Source organism: Monodelphis domestica, chromosome 1 (genome assembly GCF_027887165.1).
Source record: "Monodelphis domestica isolate mMonDom1 chromosome 1, mMonDom1.pri, whole genome shotgun sequence".
Classification (NCBI taxonomy): domain Eukaryota; kingdom Metazoa; phylum Chordata; class Mammalia; order Didelphimorphia; family Didelphidae; genus Monodelphis; species Monodelphis domestica.
This window is the reverse complement of record NC_077227.1, coordinates 399,115,705-399,135,349: the sequence shown is the minus strand read 5'-3', so window position 1 is coordinate 399,135,349 and position 19,645 is coordinate 399,115,705. Positions and strand designations below refer to the sequence as shown.

Genomic DNA, 19,645 nt, shown 5'->3' with positions numbered 1-19,645 from the left:
TTAAGTGACTTGCCCAGGGTCACACAGCTGGGAAGTATCTGAATCCAGATTTGAATCTAGGACCTCCTGTCTTTAGGCCTGGCTCTTAATCCACTGAGTCACCCAGCTGCCCCTTATGAGGTTTTCTTGACAAAGAAATTGGAATGGTTTGCTATTTCCTTCTTCAGCTCATGAGAAAATAGAGGCAGATAAGATTGTGACTTGCCCAGGGTCACAAAGCTAGTAAGTGTCAAAGCTGAATTTGAATTCAGGTCTTCTTGGCTCCAGGCCCAGCACTCTATCTACTGAGTTACCTAGTTGCCTCCAAGGCAAACAGAATTTAAGTGACTTGCTCAGGACCACACAGCTAGTAAGTGCCTGAGAGCAGATTTGAATTGGAGTCCCGATTCCAGATCAGGGCTCTACTGATTGAGCTGCCTAGCTATCCCACACCCAGACTAGTAAAGGATAAGCCTGGGATGATGACATGATAACAATGCCATTTATTCAGTGCTTAAACATTTGCAAATTAATTTATACAAATCTCATTTGGGCCCCACAATAATTCAGGGAGGTAGCGAATGTAGTTTTTTTCCCCCTTTAAATTTATTTATTTATTTAATTAATTTAGAATACTTTTCCATGTTTCCATGATTCATGTTCTTTCCCTCCCCTCATTCCTCCCCACTCCCATAGCCAATGAGCAATTCTACTGCGTTTTACATGTATCATTGATCAAAACCCATTTCCATATTATTAATATTTACAATAGTGATTATTTTCAATCTTCACTTTAAAGATGCAGAAGTGGAGGTGCAGAGAAAACCTCTGAAGAACACATTAGTGACCCATTTGTTGTCACAGAGCTAATGAGTATCATAGAAGAATCTTTATAATTCAAAATTCAGTGCTTGTTCTATTCTACCCAACTGCTTCCCTGACATTACACTTCCCTTTCCTTCTCCATGTCCCACTTTACTCCAGTTGATTTGGATTAGCATTAAGTAGTGGGAAGACCACTGGATTGTGGTCTTGGACAAACCACATTTCCTCCCTGGGGCCCATTTTCCTCCTCAATAAAATGATGGGGTTCAACTAAGTGATTTCCAACTTCCCTTCAATGTGTTTCAACCTCTCTGACTGATATATATAGAAATCTGACAAGAGTTTGACAGCTGAGAGACCATTACATTGATTTTATTTTGGCTGGGCCCATCGAGCCACAGCAAACTGGACTCTCCCTTCAGCTTTAGGACGCTTCCCTGCTACTCTAATGATGAATTCTATTCAGCAAACATTTATGAAAAGCCTGTTATGTGTACTGGGCCATGCTGAGCATTGAAGAGATACAAAGATAAGGCCTTGCCCTCATGGCCCTTATAATCTAGTAGGAGAATATGTTACCTATAAAAATAACTTAAATGAAATGGAAAGCATTTGCAATATGGAAAATGCATAAGAGAAGCACAAGCAAATCTGATCTTACTAGTGATAAGGGCTTTGTTCATTTCTTAATCTGAGTTCAACAAATCTTTAAATTATATCTCAGCTGCCTGAAATATTAACAGCTTAGCTTACATTTGTATAGCATTTTATAATTCAGAAATGCTTTCACAAAAGGAAGGAGGGAAAGGAGGAGTCATTCATATAAGAAAATGATCTCTCCCTCTTTTCTTTTGCCTAGCCCGTTCTTTTCTCCCTCCTTCCTTCCTTCCTTCCTTCCTTCCTTCCTTCCTTCCTTCCTTCCTTCCTTCCTTCCTTCCTTCCTTCCTTCCTTCCTTCCTTCCTTCCTTCCTTCCTTCCTTCCTTCCTTCCTTCCTTCCTTCCTTCCTTCCTTCCTTTCTCCCCTTCCCTACATCCCTTTCTTCCTTCCTCTTTCTCTCCCTCTGACCCTTCCTTCCTTCCTTTCTCCTGTCCTTTCTTCCTTCCTTCCTTCCACAGATGCCCATTAAACACATACTTATTCAGAACACTATGTTTTTACAGAGGAAGTTTTTGGGTCTGGGCCTATGATTTCACTGAGGTAGCTGGGTGGCACAGAGGATAGAGTGCCAGGCCTGGAGTCAGGAAAACTCATCTTTGTGAGTTCAAATCTGGCCTCTGATACTTCCTAGCTGTGTGACTTTGGACAAGTTACTTAACCTGGTTTGCCTCAGTTTCCCCATCTGTAAAATGAACTGGAGAAGGAAATGGCAAATCACTCCAATATCTCTGCCAAGAAAACCCCAAATGGGGTTACAGAGAGTTGAACACGATTGAAAAACATCTACTTTAGGGTGATGCAAAATAGAAGCTTATGTCAAGTTTGTTATATCTATACCGATGATATACTTGCTTCCCCCAAACTCCAAAAGGTCATCTCAAAGCTATTGGACCTAGTAAATAAGTTCTTATGACTTGTTTCATAGCCTTTAGTAAAGCTATAACTAGGATGGGGAGCCTGGGACTTTGCCTGGGACTTTGTCCTTTGGCTCTGAATTTAGAGGGTATTTACAGTTTTTGCAGTCCTACAGGGGCAGACAAAGAACAGAACCTGGTGCTGTTAGCAAGGATGATTCAGTTAAATTAGGAAGCCACCAGAAGCTAGAGTGAACTCTTTCTCAGCTCATCCTGTTTCCTCCTCCTCCTGAAGCCTCCATGGCAGCAGGCTTTCCCTGTTCTCTATCCTTATTCAGACAGTATTAGTGCCCATCTCACCCCTTCAAATGAGGTTATCTGTCAGTTTGAGGAACAATCCATAGGCTTACCACCCAGTTCTTAGTTATGGCTCTAGTACAGGAGGCAGAATGAGGTGGGGAAAGGTTGGGGTCTAGGGTGAAGCCTTGGCACCCCTGAAGGAGGAAGTCTCATGGTTTGTGGGTGGGACGCTCAGAAGACAAAACATTAAATAGCATAAAATGTGGTACAAGCACCCAGTCACATGGTACATTATAACCAATAGACGCATCACTCATAATAACCATGGTTTAAAGGTATCCAAACTTATCATCATTTGGGGCTTGAATAATGTATCCAAGGGAACGGCAAAGAATTACCTAGGATTTTATTTTGTTTATTTTCCTTCTAAAACCTCTGTTTTGGACCCTGGTGAGCAAGGAGGATAATGGAAACCAATTAAAAAAGCAACAAAGGCTGTTCTATTTAAATATGCATTTCATTCACTGAGTTTTGTTGGCTCATTTTTGCCGAGTGGGAGGTGGGACAAACAATCTTTCTGACAACCCTATATTAGGCAGTGTTGCATTATGGTCAGAAAAATCAGATTTGAATCAGAGAATCTAGGAAACCTGCATTCAAATCTTGCCTCTGATACCTATTAGCTATAGGAACATGAGACAATTACAACCTCTCAGATCCCGTGTCCTCATCTGGAAAATGGGAATGAAGCCAGGATTCCATTACTCACCTTGGGAAAGTGCTTTGCAGACTTTGAAGTGCTATACAGAACCAGGTTCTTCTTTACTGGTCTTCTTTCGAGCATTCAGAAGCAAATCCCTCAGTTTCAATGGAGATGTATGTGGGGCTGGTGCTCCCACATACATGGGCACCATGAAGCAAGGCAAAGTACTAGACTTGGAGTCTAGGGAGCTGGGTTTGAATCCTGACTCTGCCACTTACTCCCTGTGCCAACTTGGGAAAATCATCTTTAATCTCTCTGTGCTTCAGTTTCCCTATCTGTCAAAGGAGAAATGTCAAACTCTGTCAGAAAGGGGACCCATTAATTCATACATCAGGGATAAATCTTGACTTAGTTAAAAAAATTTTTGGTCTTTTAATATTCTGTTAAATATTTTCCCAATTACATCTTAATCTGGTTTGGGCACACTCAGAAGTGATGCGGGCCAAACTATGTGTCAGACACCTCTGCCGTACAGCTTCCATATCTATGTTGCTAGAGTTAACTTCTTCTCCAGGGAAGACTCTCTCAGGTGGGTCTTCAGGCCAGAGATAGACCCATTTAACAATCTCTGAACAGGTGGAAATAGCCAAGAAGAATTTTTTTTTTCCTGCTAGAATATAGTGTTTCTCTGGCCTGGCCAGGAATGGAAGAATGCTTTTGTCTGAGAGCATGCCACCCAAGCTTCTCATTCCATGGAAGCAATCAGAGGCTGCCAAGGATAAAGGGTTCTTAAAAATCCTTCCATGTACAGCCCACAGAGGCATGTCTCCAAGTCATTATTTTAAAAGAGGGCACAGACAGCGAACACCTTGTCTGGGCAGATTGACAAGAACACCGGAAGCTCTCCATTCCCCGAAACTCCAGCTGGATCCGCCAGCTTTGAAACGTGACTAGTATTTATACCAGGCAGCAGAAATGTAGGGTGCTCTTTCTTTTTCCTACCTTTGTCCTTCCTAAACATATCTTTCTCTGACCTTGATGTTTGAGACAACCTGGCTGGGAAGCTAGAGAGCTGGTCTTGGATTCAGGAAGACTGTTCAGGCCATGCCGCTGGCCCATATTGCTTATTGTAACCCTGGGCAAGTCAAAACCCCTCCATGCTTCTAGGCAATTCTCTAAATCTCTAAGTTCCAGCAAAGGTACTGCTCTCTACTGGTAGAGGGAGGGTCCTCACCTGGGAGCTCACTATAGCCATGGAATCACAGGCAGCTTAGCTCAGTGAATGTTCTCTCTGGTGTCCTAGACAGACCTAGGGCCAAGAAGACCTGAGTTCCAAGTCTCAAACACTTCTTAGTTATGTGACCCTGATCAAGGCACTTCGCTGCTGTCAGTTTCCATTTTTTTTAATTTGTAAAACTACATTAATAACAGTGTTTCCCTCCCTGGATTGTTAGGATGAAATGAGATAGTGTCTGTAAAATGCTTTATGAAACTTAGAGCACTGTATAAATGCTAGCTATTATTTTCCCTATTCCTAAACACATTTGCCATTGACCTTTATTTTAAGTATCCCTTGAATGGGTGAATGTCAAGGACTCAAGCAAGTGAAGGCGTTGAATTCACCTAGCCTGGGCTTACATTCCTGTGCTAGGCTCAACTGTGGGCTGGGAGCACCATCACCAGTGCTTCCAAGACCCAGTATGGTGAGCATCCACTGTCATCAGTCAGCTTGGCATAGCTGAGCCAGCCTTGCTTCCTGGCTCTAACAAGATGGATTCATCCTTCCTCCCCACAGGTCAACTCCAGTATATTAGAAGCAGTGACTTGCTAGTCAGAACCCTCTTCATTCCCTCCCTGACCTGAATCTCTCTCTTTTGGTCTTTCTTTATGGATCCAGAGAACTTCTGTCTGGCCAGGAAGCAGATTCTGTGCCCTCTATTCTAGCTCTGCTTCACTCCATCCTTCTCCCTAGTTATGCCTCCTGGAGGCTGCCATTGTCTAGGATGTGTCGGTGCCATTGCTGCAGAGGAAAGAGAAATGTGTAGCCCTGGAAGGATAAGATCTGATATGAGCCCCACCATCTCCCCAACAGAGAAGTAGAACTTCACCTGACAGGTGCACCCCGGGACCGGGCAGGCTTCAGCATGACAGTAATGGTTGTGTCTGTCTCATTCAAAGGTGAATCTGTGTCATACTCAGGCATCGAAGGAGCTGTGGAGAGAGGCAAGGGGAGAAGGGGAGAGGGGGAGACAGGAAGAGGGGAAAAGAATGAGGAGAGAAGGAGAGGGGAGGAAAGAGAGAGAAGAAGAAGCAGAGACAGAGAGAGAGGGAGGAGAGACAGAGAGAGGAGGGAAGAGGAAAGTAAGAGGAGAGGGAGAGGGAGAGGGAAAGGGAGAGGGAGAGGGGGAAGGAGAGGGGGAAGGAGAGAGAGAGAGAGAGAGAGAGAGAGAGAGAGAGAGAGAGAGAGAGAGAGAGAGAGAGAGAGAATAAAACAGTGTTTCACCACTAATAAGGAACAATCCCTCACCAAATCCCCAGCTTTCAATGGCCTTCGATAGTCTAAGATTGTGTTTCTTAACTTGGGATCTGTGAACTTTAAAAACACATTTTATACACACACATATACACATGTATATATGTGTACATTTTATATATACATATATGTTTTTAAAGTTCACATGTATATAAATATAAAACTTAATTTCAATCTATTTGATTTCCTTTGTTGTCCTATATAGTTTATGCCTTTAAAAACAATATTTTGCTAAGGAGGGTTCAGCAGACTGTTAAAGAACTCTAAAACTCAGAAAAAAACCCCAAAGACTCCTGGTCTAGGGGGAGTACATTTGACAGTCTGAGCTTTGAAAGCTAAAGCTAGGTGACTCCTCTTTTGGAGTTGGAGAAAGTGACTTTCTGTCTGTCCACAGATTTATACTGACATAGAGAGGACACTGCTATGGGTCCCCGTTCATTAGAAAGGGTCTGAATAGATATTCATGAAAAGCCACTTATGGGATAGGTTTCCTCCAAGAGACACAGCTGGAAGACTGAGCCTTGACTCCCATTATTACTTGTGTGAACTTGGATAAATCACTTAGTCTCCTGAGGACTTTCTTTTCTCATTTATATAATGAAGGGATTGAAACAGAAGATTCCCAAGTTCCCTCCTAAATTAAAAACCCTATGATCCTATAATCTTTGTGATTTCAAGGAAGTCACTTTCTTTCTTTGGGACTCAGTTTCCCTCTCTGTTAAATGATGGGGTTAGCCTGGATGATCTGCAAGGTCCCTGGCAACTCTAAATCTGATCCTATAATTATACAACCTGACTTGGTAGTTGAAAGATTTGGTTTCTAGTCCATGTTCTTCCACTATACAAGTATTAAGTATTAATAGTATAATACTAGTATTATATATATATATATATATATATATATATATATATATATATATAATACTAGTATTAAGACTGAGTTCCTATCTCTGACTCTTTCTTCCTTTATCATATGAAGTGGTTAGTCTGATGGTCTCCAAGATTCCTCCAGCACCATAAGTTCTGGGATCTCTGACAATTATTCTGTGATGGAGGACAGTCGTCACTATTCCTTGACCTCAGCACTAACCCTGTCACAATCTCTTATAACACCCAATGCTACCTTCCCTAGCTTATACCCCTGGACGTGCAGATAGGACTTGGAAAAGCTCAGTGAAGCCTCCAGTCATCAAACTGCATCTTGCTAGAGGCTACCTCAGGGGTTAAGAGCCTAAAGCCTGGGGTGGGTCTGAGAGGGCCTGGACAATGGGCTCTCTCTGCCCTCTTTTTCTCCTGAGGACTTCAAATCAAGTCCTGTGGTCCTAGATCAAGCCAGAACACTCTAAGACTCTTCCAGAATTTGTCGTAATTCTAAGGGGCCTCAGGGTCTCCTAAAGGAGGAACAGCCCATATCCAGAGGGGGCTCTAAGGAATGTTTTCCTTTTTAATTCCATTCCAACCCAAGCTCCTGAATCAGTCCCAAAGATATTTATTGCTTCAGAGTACAGGAAGATGCAGACCCTGGGCCACCCTTGCTCAGTGCTGTACAGTGGTGTCTGGGTGTTTTCTAGTTTGTCAGAAGGTTTTGTGTTTGGACTTCTCACAGAGATAGTGTCCTGGCTGTATAATTATCTATTATACAAGAAGATGCTATTCCTGACTCGCTCCCAGTAGGGCAAGCGATTTGAGTTATGTTTTCATCCAACAGTCTCTTGCAGTCTCTCAGCATACAAAGACATAGATTGAGGAGGCTGCCAAAGGTTAATTGGCCAAACCCAAGGCCTTGGCCTCCCTGCATGGTGGTTGCTAATCAGTAGGAATAACAGTTAAACACTCAGGGAACTGAAGCCTTCATGTCCCTACCTTCACTACAGAGCTTTTGACCTTCCTGTAAATTTGTTTTGATGCTTCCCTGTGAGCCCTTGGTACTAGAGAGGCTCATTGGCATAGGATTTTCATATTTCATAAGGGGTACAGATCACTAGCAAGTTTCTGAAAAGCTACAAGCAAATCAAAATCTCATCGGCTTAGACCTGGGAGGGACCATCAAGATGGACCGATTGAGCCAAGAACTTGAATCCCTTGACTTCAAATTCAGTGATTTTTTTCTTTTTGGTATCAACAGAATCATAGGACCATAAAGACTCTGAGAAATGAGTTGGCACACAGAAGTCTAGTTATAGATCAGAAAAACCTATGTTTGTTCCTGGTGAAGTCATATAACCTTACTGAATCTCTGTTTCCTTCTCTATAAAATGAGGATAACAGGGCAGCTGGGTAGCTCAGTGGATTGAGAACCAGGCCTAGAGATGGGAGGTCCTGGGTTCATATCTGGCCTCAGACACTTCCCAGCTGTGTGACCCTGGGCAAGTCACTTAACACCCCTTGCCCAGCCCTTACCACTCTTCTGCCTTGGAATCAATACACAATATTGATTCCAATATGGAAGGTACGGTTTTTTGTTTTTTTTAAATGTCTTCTAACTCCAAATCTAGCATTCTCTCCAATGAACCTCCAAGACATACAAAATTTATACTTTAAATTAATCTAGAAAACTTGATATCTAAAGCTGTCCTATGGCAAATTTGTAGGAAAAATAAATTTTAGGGTTTTTTCAAAATCAGAATTTTCATATACTGAGGTTTTCTTTTTAAAAAAGAAATCTGAAACCTTCTCAAGGGGAGGAATCATCATAGGCATATGGTAGGCCCCCCCTTCTTTCTAATCTAAGATAATTCTAGAAGCTATTCTGATGTTCCTCCTCCCAAGAAATACCTGAGATTTTGGTGGCGATACGTGTAGTGATTGGAGGCCCAAAGCCCTTGGATGTGCTGGCCTTGATAGTGAATGAATAGGTTGTCCCTGGATACAGTCCCACAAAAAGGTGGTGGGTTTCATTCCGAAGCTTGAAGACTTTCCCCCTCTGGCTTGAAAGGTCAGCATTTGGATCGAGGGAGCCCACAGCCTTGTAGTTTATCTGCAAAAGAACAACCAAGGAGATTATATCTAGTCATTAGCTTCTGGAAAGCCAGAGGAAAACACAGGAGACACTGTGACACATACATACTACCTGTGTGACCCTGCGTAATTCATTTTCTCTTCATGTCATAAGGCTAAATTTCAGAGGAAATGCTGACCTGCATTAGTAGGAGTTTCCCTATTTAGAGTAAAATATGCCAATGAAATGATAGGTTCAGTCTCTTCTGGGGTCTTCGCTCTGTTAATTATTTCCAAATAAACCTGTATATAACTTGCTTATATATATTGCATGTTGTCTATCCCATTAATCTTGAGAGAAAGGGCCTTTCTTTTGCCTTTCTTAGTATCCCAAGCACTTGGCACCTGGTGTGTGGCACACAGTAGGTGCTTCATTTGACTATCTCACTCACTATTGGCCAACCATCAGGAGAGATATAACAGTGTAGGAATAATAGGGTTAGAGACCTGGGTATGAGTCCTGGCATTTACACTACATGACCATGGAAAGCCACTTAATTTCTATGAGACTTGGTTTTCTGAAATGTTAAATGGAGATATTAAAATGTACATAATCACCTCCTACAAGATTGTTGTGTGGAAAGATCTTTGAAAACCTTATAGCACCATAGAAATGGTTATGATTATCCAGACACTTATATAGTCTCCTGCTTTCTTCTCACTGCTGATCTTCAGTTTATTCTATTTCTCAAGGTTCCCCTGTACCAGAAGCATAGTGATGTCACAGAAAGAGTGCTCGATTCAGAGACAAATCTTTGGCTAAAATTAGCTCTGCTACTGATTTTCTGTGTGACTGGGTAACAGATCAAACCTTTGTGGGACTCAGTTTACTCATCTGTAAAACTAACAGGGGCACCAACTCTTAGGTTGCCTTTCATTCTCAGGTCTTATAAAACCTTGCCACTTCCACTTGAGTCCTGGGAAAGAATTTTGGGGCAAGTTGAAACTGAAAGCATTGAAAAAAACAATTAAAAAAAAAAAAACAAATTCATTTGCTTTCTTCTCTTATCCCTAGAACAGGGGAAGGAGAAATGAAATATGACAAATGTTATGAAGGCATATCTTTGCAGTGTTTATGCTTGTTGAATTTTTTCCTCATTCTTTATTGTCATGCAAAACAGTTCCATATTGGTCATTGTTATAGGAGCAAAACTTTAAAATAAAAACAAAAATACACAGATATGAAAGACAACTCCAACAGTTTTTTTCTCTGGAAGTGGATAGCATTCCCTGATTCCCTGTCATAAGTTTTTCAATTTTACTGCTAAGAGTAATCAAATTTTCACAGATAATAATCATCTAATATTGCTGTTCTCATGTACAATGTTTTCTCAGTTCTGCTTATTTTGCTCTGCATCAAGTTACCTGCAATTCTTTCCAGCTTTTTCTAAAATCACCTTGCTTATCATTTCTTATAGACAATAGTATTCTATCACCAACATGTACTGCAATTTGTTCAGCCATTCCCCAATTGATGTATATCCTCTCAATTTCAATTTTTGCAATCACAACAAGAGCATCTATAAATATTTTTGTACAAGAGGGTCTTTCCCCCCTTTTTATTATCTCTTCAGAATACAGACCCAATAGTGGCATTACCAGATTAAAGGGTATACATAATTTTATGGCCCTTTGGGTGTAGTTCCAAATTGTCCTTCAAAATGGTTGTATCAGTTCACAAATCCACCAACAATGCATTAGTGTCCCAATTTTGCCGCATCCCCTCCAACATTTACCACTTCTGTTTACTGTCATATTGGTATCTCACCATCATTTTAATTAGCATTTCTCTAATCAAGAGCAATTTGGAACATTTTTTATCTGACTATTGATGGCTTTGATTCCTTCATCTGAAAATTGCTCGTTCAGATTCTCTGACCATTTGTCAATTGGGGAATGGCTTATATTTTTATAAATTTGATTTAGTTCTTTATATATTTGAGAAATGAGACCTTTATCAGAGAACATCGTTATAAATTTTTTCCCAGTTTGTTGTTTCACTTCTAATCTTGGTTAGACTAGTTTTGTTTGTGAAAAATCTTTCTAATTTAATATAACCAAAATTATTCATTTTATATCTTATAATACTGTCTATCTCTTGTTTGTTCATAAATTCTTCCCTTTTCCAAAGATCTGCCAGTTAAACTATTCTGTGTTCCCCTAATTAGTTATGGTATCATTCTTTATATCTAACCCATTTATCTATTTTTACCTTTTCTTGATATAGGATACGAGATACTCATGTATACCCTTGCTTCTGCAATACTGTTCTCCAATTTTCCTAGAAAAATTTTGTTAAAGAATGAGTTCTTATTCCAAAAGCTGGGATCTTTGGAATTATCAAACAATAGATTGCTAAGGACATTTAACTCTGTATGTTGTGTATCTCCTCTGTTCCATTGATCTACCATTTTATTTCTTAGCCAGTACCAGATTGTGTTGATGATTGCTGCTTTATAGTACAGTTTAAGATCTGGAACTGTTAGGTCTCCTTCCTTCACATATTTTTTTATTAGTTCCCCTGATATTCTTGACCTTTTCTTATTCCAAATGAATATAACATTTTCATTCCCCCCAAAATAGAAAGGAGTTTCACAATTTGAGAGTAACTTTCACTCACTCACATCTTAAGGTCTGAAGTCTCAGCTTGACCCCAGCTCTCAACTTTTACGCCCAGGCACTATTTTTTTAAACCCTTACCATCTTAGAATCAATACTATATATTGGTTCCAAAGCAGAAGAGTGGTAAGGATTAGGAAATGGGGGCCAAGTGACTTGTCCAGGGTCACACAGCTGGGAAGTGTCTGAGGCCAGATTTGAACCCAGGACCTCCCATATTTAGGCCTAGCTCTCAATCCACTGAGCAACCCAGCTGCCTCCAACCATTATCTTCTTAAAGCTAATAGCTGAAAACCTCCTTTGAATGGATAATGCACAAGAATAGGTAGGTATGACAGGATTGGAGCCAGAACCCCTGGATTAGAGACCTTGCACAGGTCACATCATTCCTCTTGGGTGACTTCCTTATATTTTGAGGAGTGGTGATATGATAATGCTTCCCTCAGGACCATTTCAGGTTTGTCATTGGGATTAAATGAGGCAATATCTGTGGAAAAGTGCTTTGCCACCATGAAATATGGTAAAAATATGAATTCTTTGTCTTCTAATAGCTGCCTGATAGGGCGTGTCTCACTTGAGAGGATAAAGTCACTTTTCATTATGAAACTTAAAAATGAGAAAGCATTAGCCAGTACAGAATGTGAAATGACTCTAAAAAACATTTCCGTTTGGAAAACAAGTCATTTATTGTTTATAGCATGGAAGCTGAAGGTTGTTTTTGTCAGTTTGGATCAATAATGCACTTCTCTTCTCCCTCTGATCCTAAAAGACTTGGGTGAATCTGGGAACTCGTGGTCATGGATAGTCCTGCCAGTCCTACAGATCTCAACCCACCTGGCCCTCCTTTAGATCCCTCACAGGTGAGTCCATTCAGCATTCTGGTGACAGTTTTTGAGGTGGATGCCAAATGAGCATGTGGGCTGTCTACTGGTGGGTTATCTGTCAGTCCTTCTACATAGGAAGCATGCCTTCTGGTCTGGATGTAGAGCCCTCTGATGACATCTCTGATACTACTTCTCCCATGAGTAAAGTGTAATGGGCTATTCATACCTACCATGACCTTCTACGTGACCCTTTGGTTGACCCTCGGTGTAATTCTTTGGAGATGGTGATGATTCATAACTTAAAACATCATTTTTGTAAAACTTAGAACTTGAACCATCCTAGGAAAATATGGTCATTAAAAAGTTGGGTCTTTGTTTTGGGAAGAAGAATAGAGTCCTTAAAGACTCTACCTATTGGTTGGCTACTTGATGATGAAGTCCTTGGTGATGGCAATCCAAGAAAAAACTTTCCTACAGTTTATCAAATTGTGACAGGGCTGTGATTACAAATGCAAATGTGACCTTTAGATTCCTAGACCAGAGACAATATCATTATCCCACCAGACAAGACACATATACAGAAATATCAGAGCATAGAATGAGTTTTGTATCTTAATAACAGGGAAGGTCAATGGGATGATATGATTTTAGGGCTGGGGCAGGGGAGGTACCCTACGTCTCATCTAGATTGCCCCCTTCATTGTGTAGGTGAGCAGACTGAATCCTCAAAAATTTGCCCAAGATTGTATATGTAATAAGTAGCAGATCTGATATTCCAAATCAGAATTTCCAACATTAATTTCATAGCTCAGGTCTCCTGACGTCATATCTAAGGTTTATTACCCTACACCATATTTTCTTTCCATAGAAAGTGGCCAAATTTTAGGAGTGGAGTTAGAGATGGCAAGAAATGGATCCCCTCATAGCCAGCTCCCTCCAGTTCTTTCCAGGAACAGAAAGAAAAGGTCCCAACTGTAGCCTAACCATGTGTTCCTAATCACAGAGGCTTTCCTCACAGCCTACTGGGTCATTTCCCTGAATGCCACAACTTTACCTCTTACCAAGGGCCATCTGATCTTTGTACTACACATACAAGGGATGTCTTTATTCCCTTTGTTTAATTTGACTGACTTCATAGACTGTGAAAGAATCCCTGCATTCCACTACCAAGGATGGAATGTTGATTAGAAGGAGTATAGTATAATAGTTAAGACTGCTAGACCTGGACTTGAGAAGACCTGGGTTCAAATTTTAAGTCTAAATTTAAGTCTGTGTGATCACAGGTTAATAAGTCTCATAACCTCTTGGAACCTTACCTCCCTCATCTGTAAAATAGAGGCAATTATTCCCATCAGAACTGCCTCCTGGGATTATTATGAAGCCTTGGTAAAATAATGCACACAAAGTCCTTTACAAATCATAAAGTGCTATATAAATGTCAGATTTTATTATTAATAGAAAGGGGGTTATTGTTATTGGCACAGGTAACTCACACACCTTTCATGGAAAACACGACCATTTCAAGCACCCGCTTGAAATTCCATCTGAGTTCCATTCCATGTAGTGGTGGCAAGTGCGTTGATATACAGACACTTGGAGGTAAAACTCATGACTTATTTACTAGCCAATTCCTTCCCTATGTTCCAAATTCAATCCAAAAGCGGCTCAATTTCAACTGAGCTGTCAATATAATATACCGGGCTCTCCTGCGCCCCTAACCTTTCCTGATATTACAGGATCCTCACTTATTTGTAATGAAACACCATGAATAAATCAATGTATGTTAATATAGCAAACCTTCAATTTTTTATGAAGGGCTCCACCAAATCTAATTCCCAGCTTTGTCAGAAACAGTCTTTAAAAAATTTAAGTCCCTGGTTTTATGAAGTTAGCTGGATGAGGGTGCAGAGGAGTGAGGATAGAAAAGAGAGAGGTCAAGGAAAGGGATAGGGGTAATGCTGCAGCCTCTCCAAGGTAATAGGATGCATAAATGAATTTTTGTTTTTAAGCTGAAAGGAAGAAAATTTTGTTACAGTAGTAAGCTGAGAACTCACAGTCAGTCCCTACTGGCTCCTACACAAAGATCCCACACTGCAGGAAGTCTTGGTGGACCTTGCTCCATTCAGGGGACTAAGCCCTGGCAATATTCCACAGAAGAACAATGAAGACCCACAAGAATTGCATGGATGGAGGAGAGCAACTCCAGAGAGACAAGCAGATGGAAAGGCTTTCTGCCCAACCCTGCCATCATTTCTTGTTTGTGACCTTCTGAAACAGGCACCTCGAGACCCAATTTCAAGGCAAGCAGCCATTTAAAATGATTAGGGTGGACTGTGGTAACTGGATTTCTAGGCTGCATCTGGGTGCTCCTGCTGTGACTGGCCCATTCAATCAATTAAATGGTGGCGGGGTAGGGGAGGAAAATGGGGCGACGACCTTGATCAGATGGCTTGTTTTGTTTCCACAGAGCAACGTGATGGAATTAATTTTTCACATTTTCAACCAGTCTCTATAGTGTCACGTGGTTATTACCTTTTGTTGCTGTAACAGCCTCAGACACCAATTTTCTAAAAGGAGGCTCTGGGCGAAGGGGAAAAAATCCTTTCATTGGAGAGAAGAAACTATAGTGTTTGCTATTTGGTCTCCTAACAACCAAAAAAAAAAGTGAACATTTTCACATTAGAGTAAAGCGTGAATGCATAGATGTTTGTTAGTGTGCGTTCCTGTAACTCAGCTATAACTTTGTATTTTCCCAAATGCTTTTGTTGCTAGTATATTTGTGTTATTGTGAGTGTTATCATCATTCCTGTCATTACTGCTGTTTCCAGTACTGCCAAGTCAGGAATAGAATTCAGGGATCATAAGGGTCCCAAGGTACCTGCCAAACTCCACAGAGCCAGACTCTCATGAATAAAATGCAGTTAATTTAATACTGATATTTGGATATCAGTATTAGAGAGAAGAGAGCCATGATATGGGAGGCTGAGCTGAGTGGAGTCAAAGAAGACTCATATTCAGGTCCTGCTGGTGCCACACACCAGTTCTGTGCCCTGGGAAAGTCACATAACTTTTCAGTGCTCTGGGCAACTCCCATGGACTCTGATTAGCATTGGTGGAGGGAACTGCCATTCTGGGAGCTTCCTATACTAATGAAATCACACTTCTGGCCTGAAAAAAAAAAGGAAAGAAAGGGGCAACAGAATGAGAGTTGTCCATGGAAGGGACATCAGAGAACATTTTGTTAATGATGTCTTTGATATCTCAATATCAATTAATAAACATTTAATAAGGACCTGCTTGGAGAGCTTGGTGGATAGGGAGACAACCTTAGGTTCAAATCTGGTCTCAAGGCACTTTCTAGCTTAGTGACCTTGGACAATTCACTTACCCCCCCCCCGCACCCCCCCCTCTAGTGCCTAGCCCTTCCCAGTCTTCTGCCTTGGAATTCGATGCTTGGTATTTCTAAGACAAAATGTAAAGTTTATGGGGTAAAAAAAAGAAGAAAAAGAAAAGGAAAATATGCCTACTGTGTAGGTGCCAGACACTAAGTGCTAAGGATGCATAAAAAATGTAAAAGGTAGTCCCTGCCCTCCAAAATCAAATAAGGGAGCCAGCAAGGAAACAAATATGTACAAATGTGCCATATGAAGGCTAAATAAGAAATAATTAATGGAGGGAAGACATTAGAATTAAGAAGGGTTGAGAAAAACTTCCTGTAAAAAACTAGATTTTAGGGAGCAGCTGGGTAATTCTGTGGATTGAGAGCCAGGCCCAGAGATGGAAGATCTTGGGTTCAAATGTGGTCTCAGACACTTCCTAGCTGTGTGATCTTGGGCATGTCACTTAACCTTTATTTCATAGCCTTTACCACTCTTCTGCCTTAGAGTCAATTGATTCTAAGACAGAAGGTAAAGGTTTTTTAAAATAAAAATTAAAAACTAAATTTTAGTTGGGTTTTAAATGATACCAGGAAGTCAGAAGGGAAAGCTGAGGAGGAAGAATATTCAGAACCCAGTGGAATTGTGCGTTAGATATGGGAGGAGGTTGAGAGAAAGGGAGGGAAAGAACATGATTTTTGTAATCCTGGAAAAATGTTCTAAATTAATCAATGAAATAAAAAAAATTTAAAAAGAATATTCCAGGCATGGAGGATAGGCAGAGTAAATGCCCAGAGATGAGATATGGATGGAACAACCAGGGAGCCAATATCACTAGATCTAATTAGCATTATGTTGGGGCTCAACCCTGACCTCTAGTACTTCCTAGCTGTGTGACCCTGGGCAAGTCACTTAACCCTATTTGCCTAACCCTTCCATCTTAAGTGTTATTACTGGTACAGAAAATAAGGCTTAAAAAAAAAAAAGTATGTGGGATGGGGGTGGTAGTGAGGTATGTGAAGACAGGAAAGGCTCCAAGCTACACTTTCAGTCTTAAATCTCTAATTCCTTATTATAGGAATGATATTTGAAATTATAGTCTCATTAAGGAACTTCTAATAGCTAAATTTGATTATTTTTTCTCAGTCCCTGAGAACCCTAATTCTTCCCAAACTTTTTGCTGCATTTGACACTGGTGGCCACCTACTCTTCTGGTATTTTTTTCTTCTCTAGGTTTTTGTGACACTAGTGACACTGGTTCAACTTTTACTTGTCCTACCACACCTTCTAAGCATCCTTTGTAGGCTCATTATCCAGATCAAGCTCCATATTACCCAAGGTTCTGTCCTAGGCTTTCTTCTCTCCACACTCTATACTTTCTCTCTGTAATCTCCCTAGGTCCTATGACTTTAATCTCTGGGACAGGCAGTTTTCAGAAGAAAAACATGAATCTTATCAATAGTCACATGAAAAAAATGCCCCAAATCATCAATAATGAGAGAATTGCAAATTAAAATAACTCTAAGGTACCACCTCACACCTAGAAGACTGTGTACCTTGATAGAAAAGGAAAATGACAAATCTGGAGGGAATGTGAAAAATAGGGAAATCCTTTCATTTTCCCCAGTTCATATTGCTGCCTTAATCTGGTCTCCTAACTATCCCTCATCATGTATAACCAATTAGTTGCCTAATTTTGTTGTTCCTTCCTTCACATCTCTGACATCCAACCCCATCCTTCTATTCACCCATTCTGCTACTACCTCATCACCTCTTGCCTAGATGAGTAAAACAGCCTCCTGATTGGTCTCCTTGCTGCAAGTCTCTCAACACTCTAGCCCACCATTCACACTCTGCCAAAATGATTTTCCTCAAATGTAGACCTGACCATGTGATCTCTCTCTATATCCAAATCTAATAGTTTTTTAGAGCCTCTCTGACAGTGGCATTATACTGAAATTGTAACGGGGACACAAAGCTATACATAAGGATCTCCAAAGGTGCATACTGACTTATAAAATCATATATTAATATTATTTATGTTTTATTGTATTTTTATTTACCATATCAAATATTTTACAGTTAACTTGATCTGCTTTAGGACACATTCAGAAATGTTATATATGTATTTGATATCTATGCTCTAGAATAATACTAGAATATGTCTTTAGCTTTGAAAGCCCTATACAACTTGGCTCCAACTTAGCTTTCCAGACTTACTAGAGATTTACTTTCCTTCCTCCACTCTGTGATTGAGTCAAGTTGGTCTTCTCTCTTATCCGTCACATATGGAACTTCGTTTCTAATCCATCCTTTTGCCTTGACCATCCCTCACACCTGGAATTCACCTCTCCTTTCCTAAGCCTCTCCTTCTTTAAGATAAAGTTCAGGTATTGTATTCTAAATTAAGCCTTTTCTGATCCCTCCTCCTCCTCCAATGCTAGAGCCATCCTTCCCAAATTACTACATTGTTGTAAGCATTAATACTGATTAGCTTTATATTTATCATGTACAGTGATCCCTCACTTATTGCAGGAGTTATGTTCCAGAGCCCCCAGAGATAAGTGAAAATCCATGAAGTAGCAGTGTAATATTTATTTTATTATTTGTATATACTCTAAGGCTTTATAAACTTCCAACTCTCCTATAAACCTTTTCCACACTCCTATTAATCTTTCCCCTACTCATAAACACTGAGTCAATCAGCACCCTGGATAAGGAACACAGTGCTGTGGTTGGTCTCCTTTCATTCTATCAACCAATAATAGAGAGCTGTGTACAAACTCATGTTGGCAAATTTATGCAAGCAGTAGTGGCATACTGCATTTCCATTGTGTGCAGTATGTTATTGATCTGCAAAATTCCATGATACAGTGAAAACTCCACAATACAGAATTAGATATATATATATTTTTAAAAACCTGTGATACAGTGATGCCCATGATAAGTGAACCATGATATAGTGAGGGACAACTACATATAGTTATATGTGTACTTCTTATCTACATTAGATTGTAAACTCATGGCAAGTAGAGATTATTTAATTTTTTTATATTTGTATCTCCAGGGTCTCTCATAGTTCCTGGCACAGAGTAGGTACTTAATAAATGCTTATTGTTTTCTCCCCTTATTTTACAAATGAAACAAACAAAAAAACTTGCCCAGGAATCACAGAAGTAGTAAGTAGTGGATGCCCAGCATTATTATGTTCTCTCTCTCTCTCTCTCTCTCTCTCTCTCTCTCTCTCTCTCTCTCTCTCTCTCTCCCCCGTCTGCCTATCTGTCTATCTGTCTCTCTTATAGACACTGGAAAAAGTCTGGTTGTGAAGAAATAGCTATTGTATTTCTTGTCTTAGAGTTATTACTAAGACAGAAGGTAAGGTTTAAAGAGAGGAAAGAGAGGAGAGAAAGGAGAGAGAGAGAGAGAGGAGAGAGAGAGAGAGAGAGAGAGAGAGAGAGAGAGAGAGAGAGAGAGAGAGAGAGAGAGAGAGAGAGAGAGAGAGAGAGAGAGAGATTGAGATTTGAGATTCCAGGAAAAAGAAGTATGTGTATTAATTGACACCAATGTATCATATTAAAATTTTCATATTCAGGATGATTTAAGTTCAGAGAATTTTTTGGTATTAGTTGTCTGACTTTATATAGTTAAACTAGACAACATGCTTAGGAGGGAGGTACTAGATATGTTTTTGTTTCCATTTTTCAGAAGAAGAAACTGAGGTTCTTCATGTGTATTCACTCATATATGCAGTCATGGCTAGTAATTTGAGTTCTTCTTTGACCTTGAAAGTGGACTGAAGCTGAGTGGCACAAGGATTCCAAGAATGGAATATTAGAGAGAAAAGAAGATAGAGAAAATGAAGTTGGGAAGATCAAAAAACCACAGTATCTCAGAGCTAAATGGGAGCTTAGAGGTCATCAAACCCAACCTCTCACCTGGGGTAGATGCAACCAAGAACTCCCCCACTGCAATCTAT

At 40.3% G+C, this 19,645-nt stretch overlaps 1 protein-coding gene across 14 annotated transcripts in view; it reads right to left on the bottom strand.

Annotated features, from left to right (window-relative positions):
• PTPRT (protein tyrosine phosphatase receptor type T) overlaps positions 1–19,645 on the bottom strand; it is a 1,347,533-nt gene that overhangs the window by 244,379 nt on the left and 1,083,509 nt on the right. For all 14 annotated transcript variants that reach the window (XM_007474314.3, XM_007474316.3, XM_007474317.3 and 11 more), the window contains 2 exons: positions 8,628–8,829; positions 5,428–5,530 (listed from right to left, as the gene is read on the bottom strand). In XM_007474314.3, the coding sequence (XP_007474376.2) occupies positions 5,428–5,530; positions 8,628–8,829 (305 nt within the window). The remainder of the gene's footprint in view (positions 1–5,427; positions 5,531–8,627; positions 8,830–19,645) is intronic.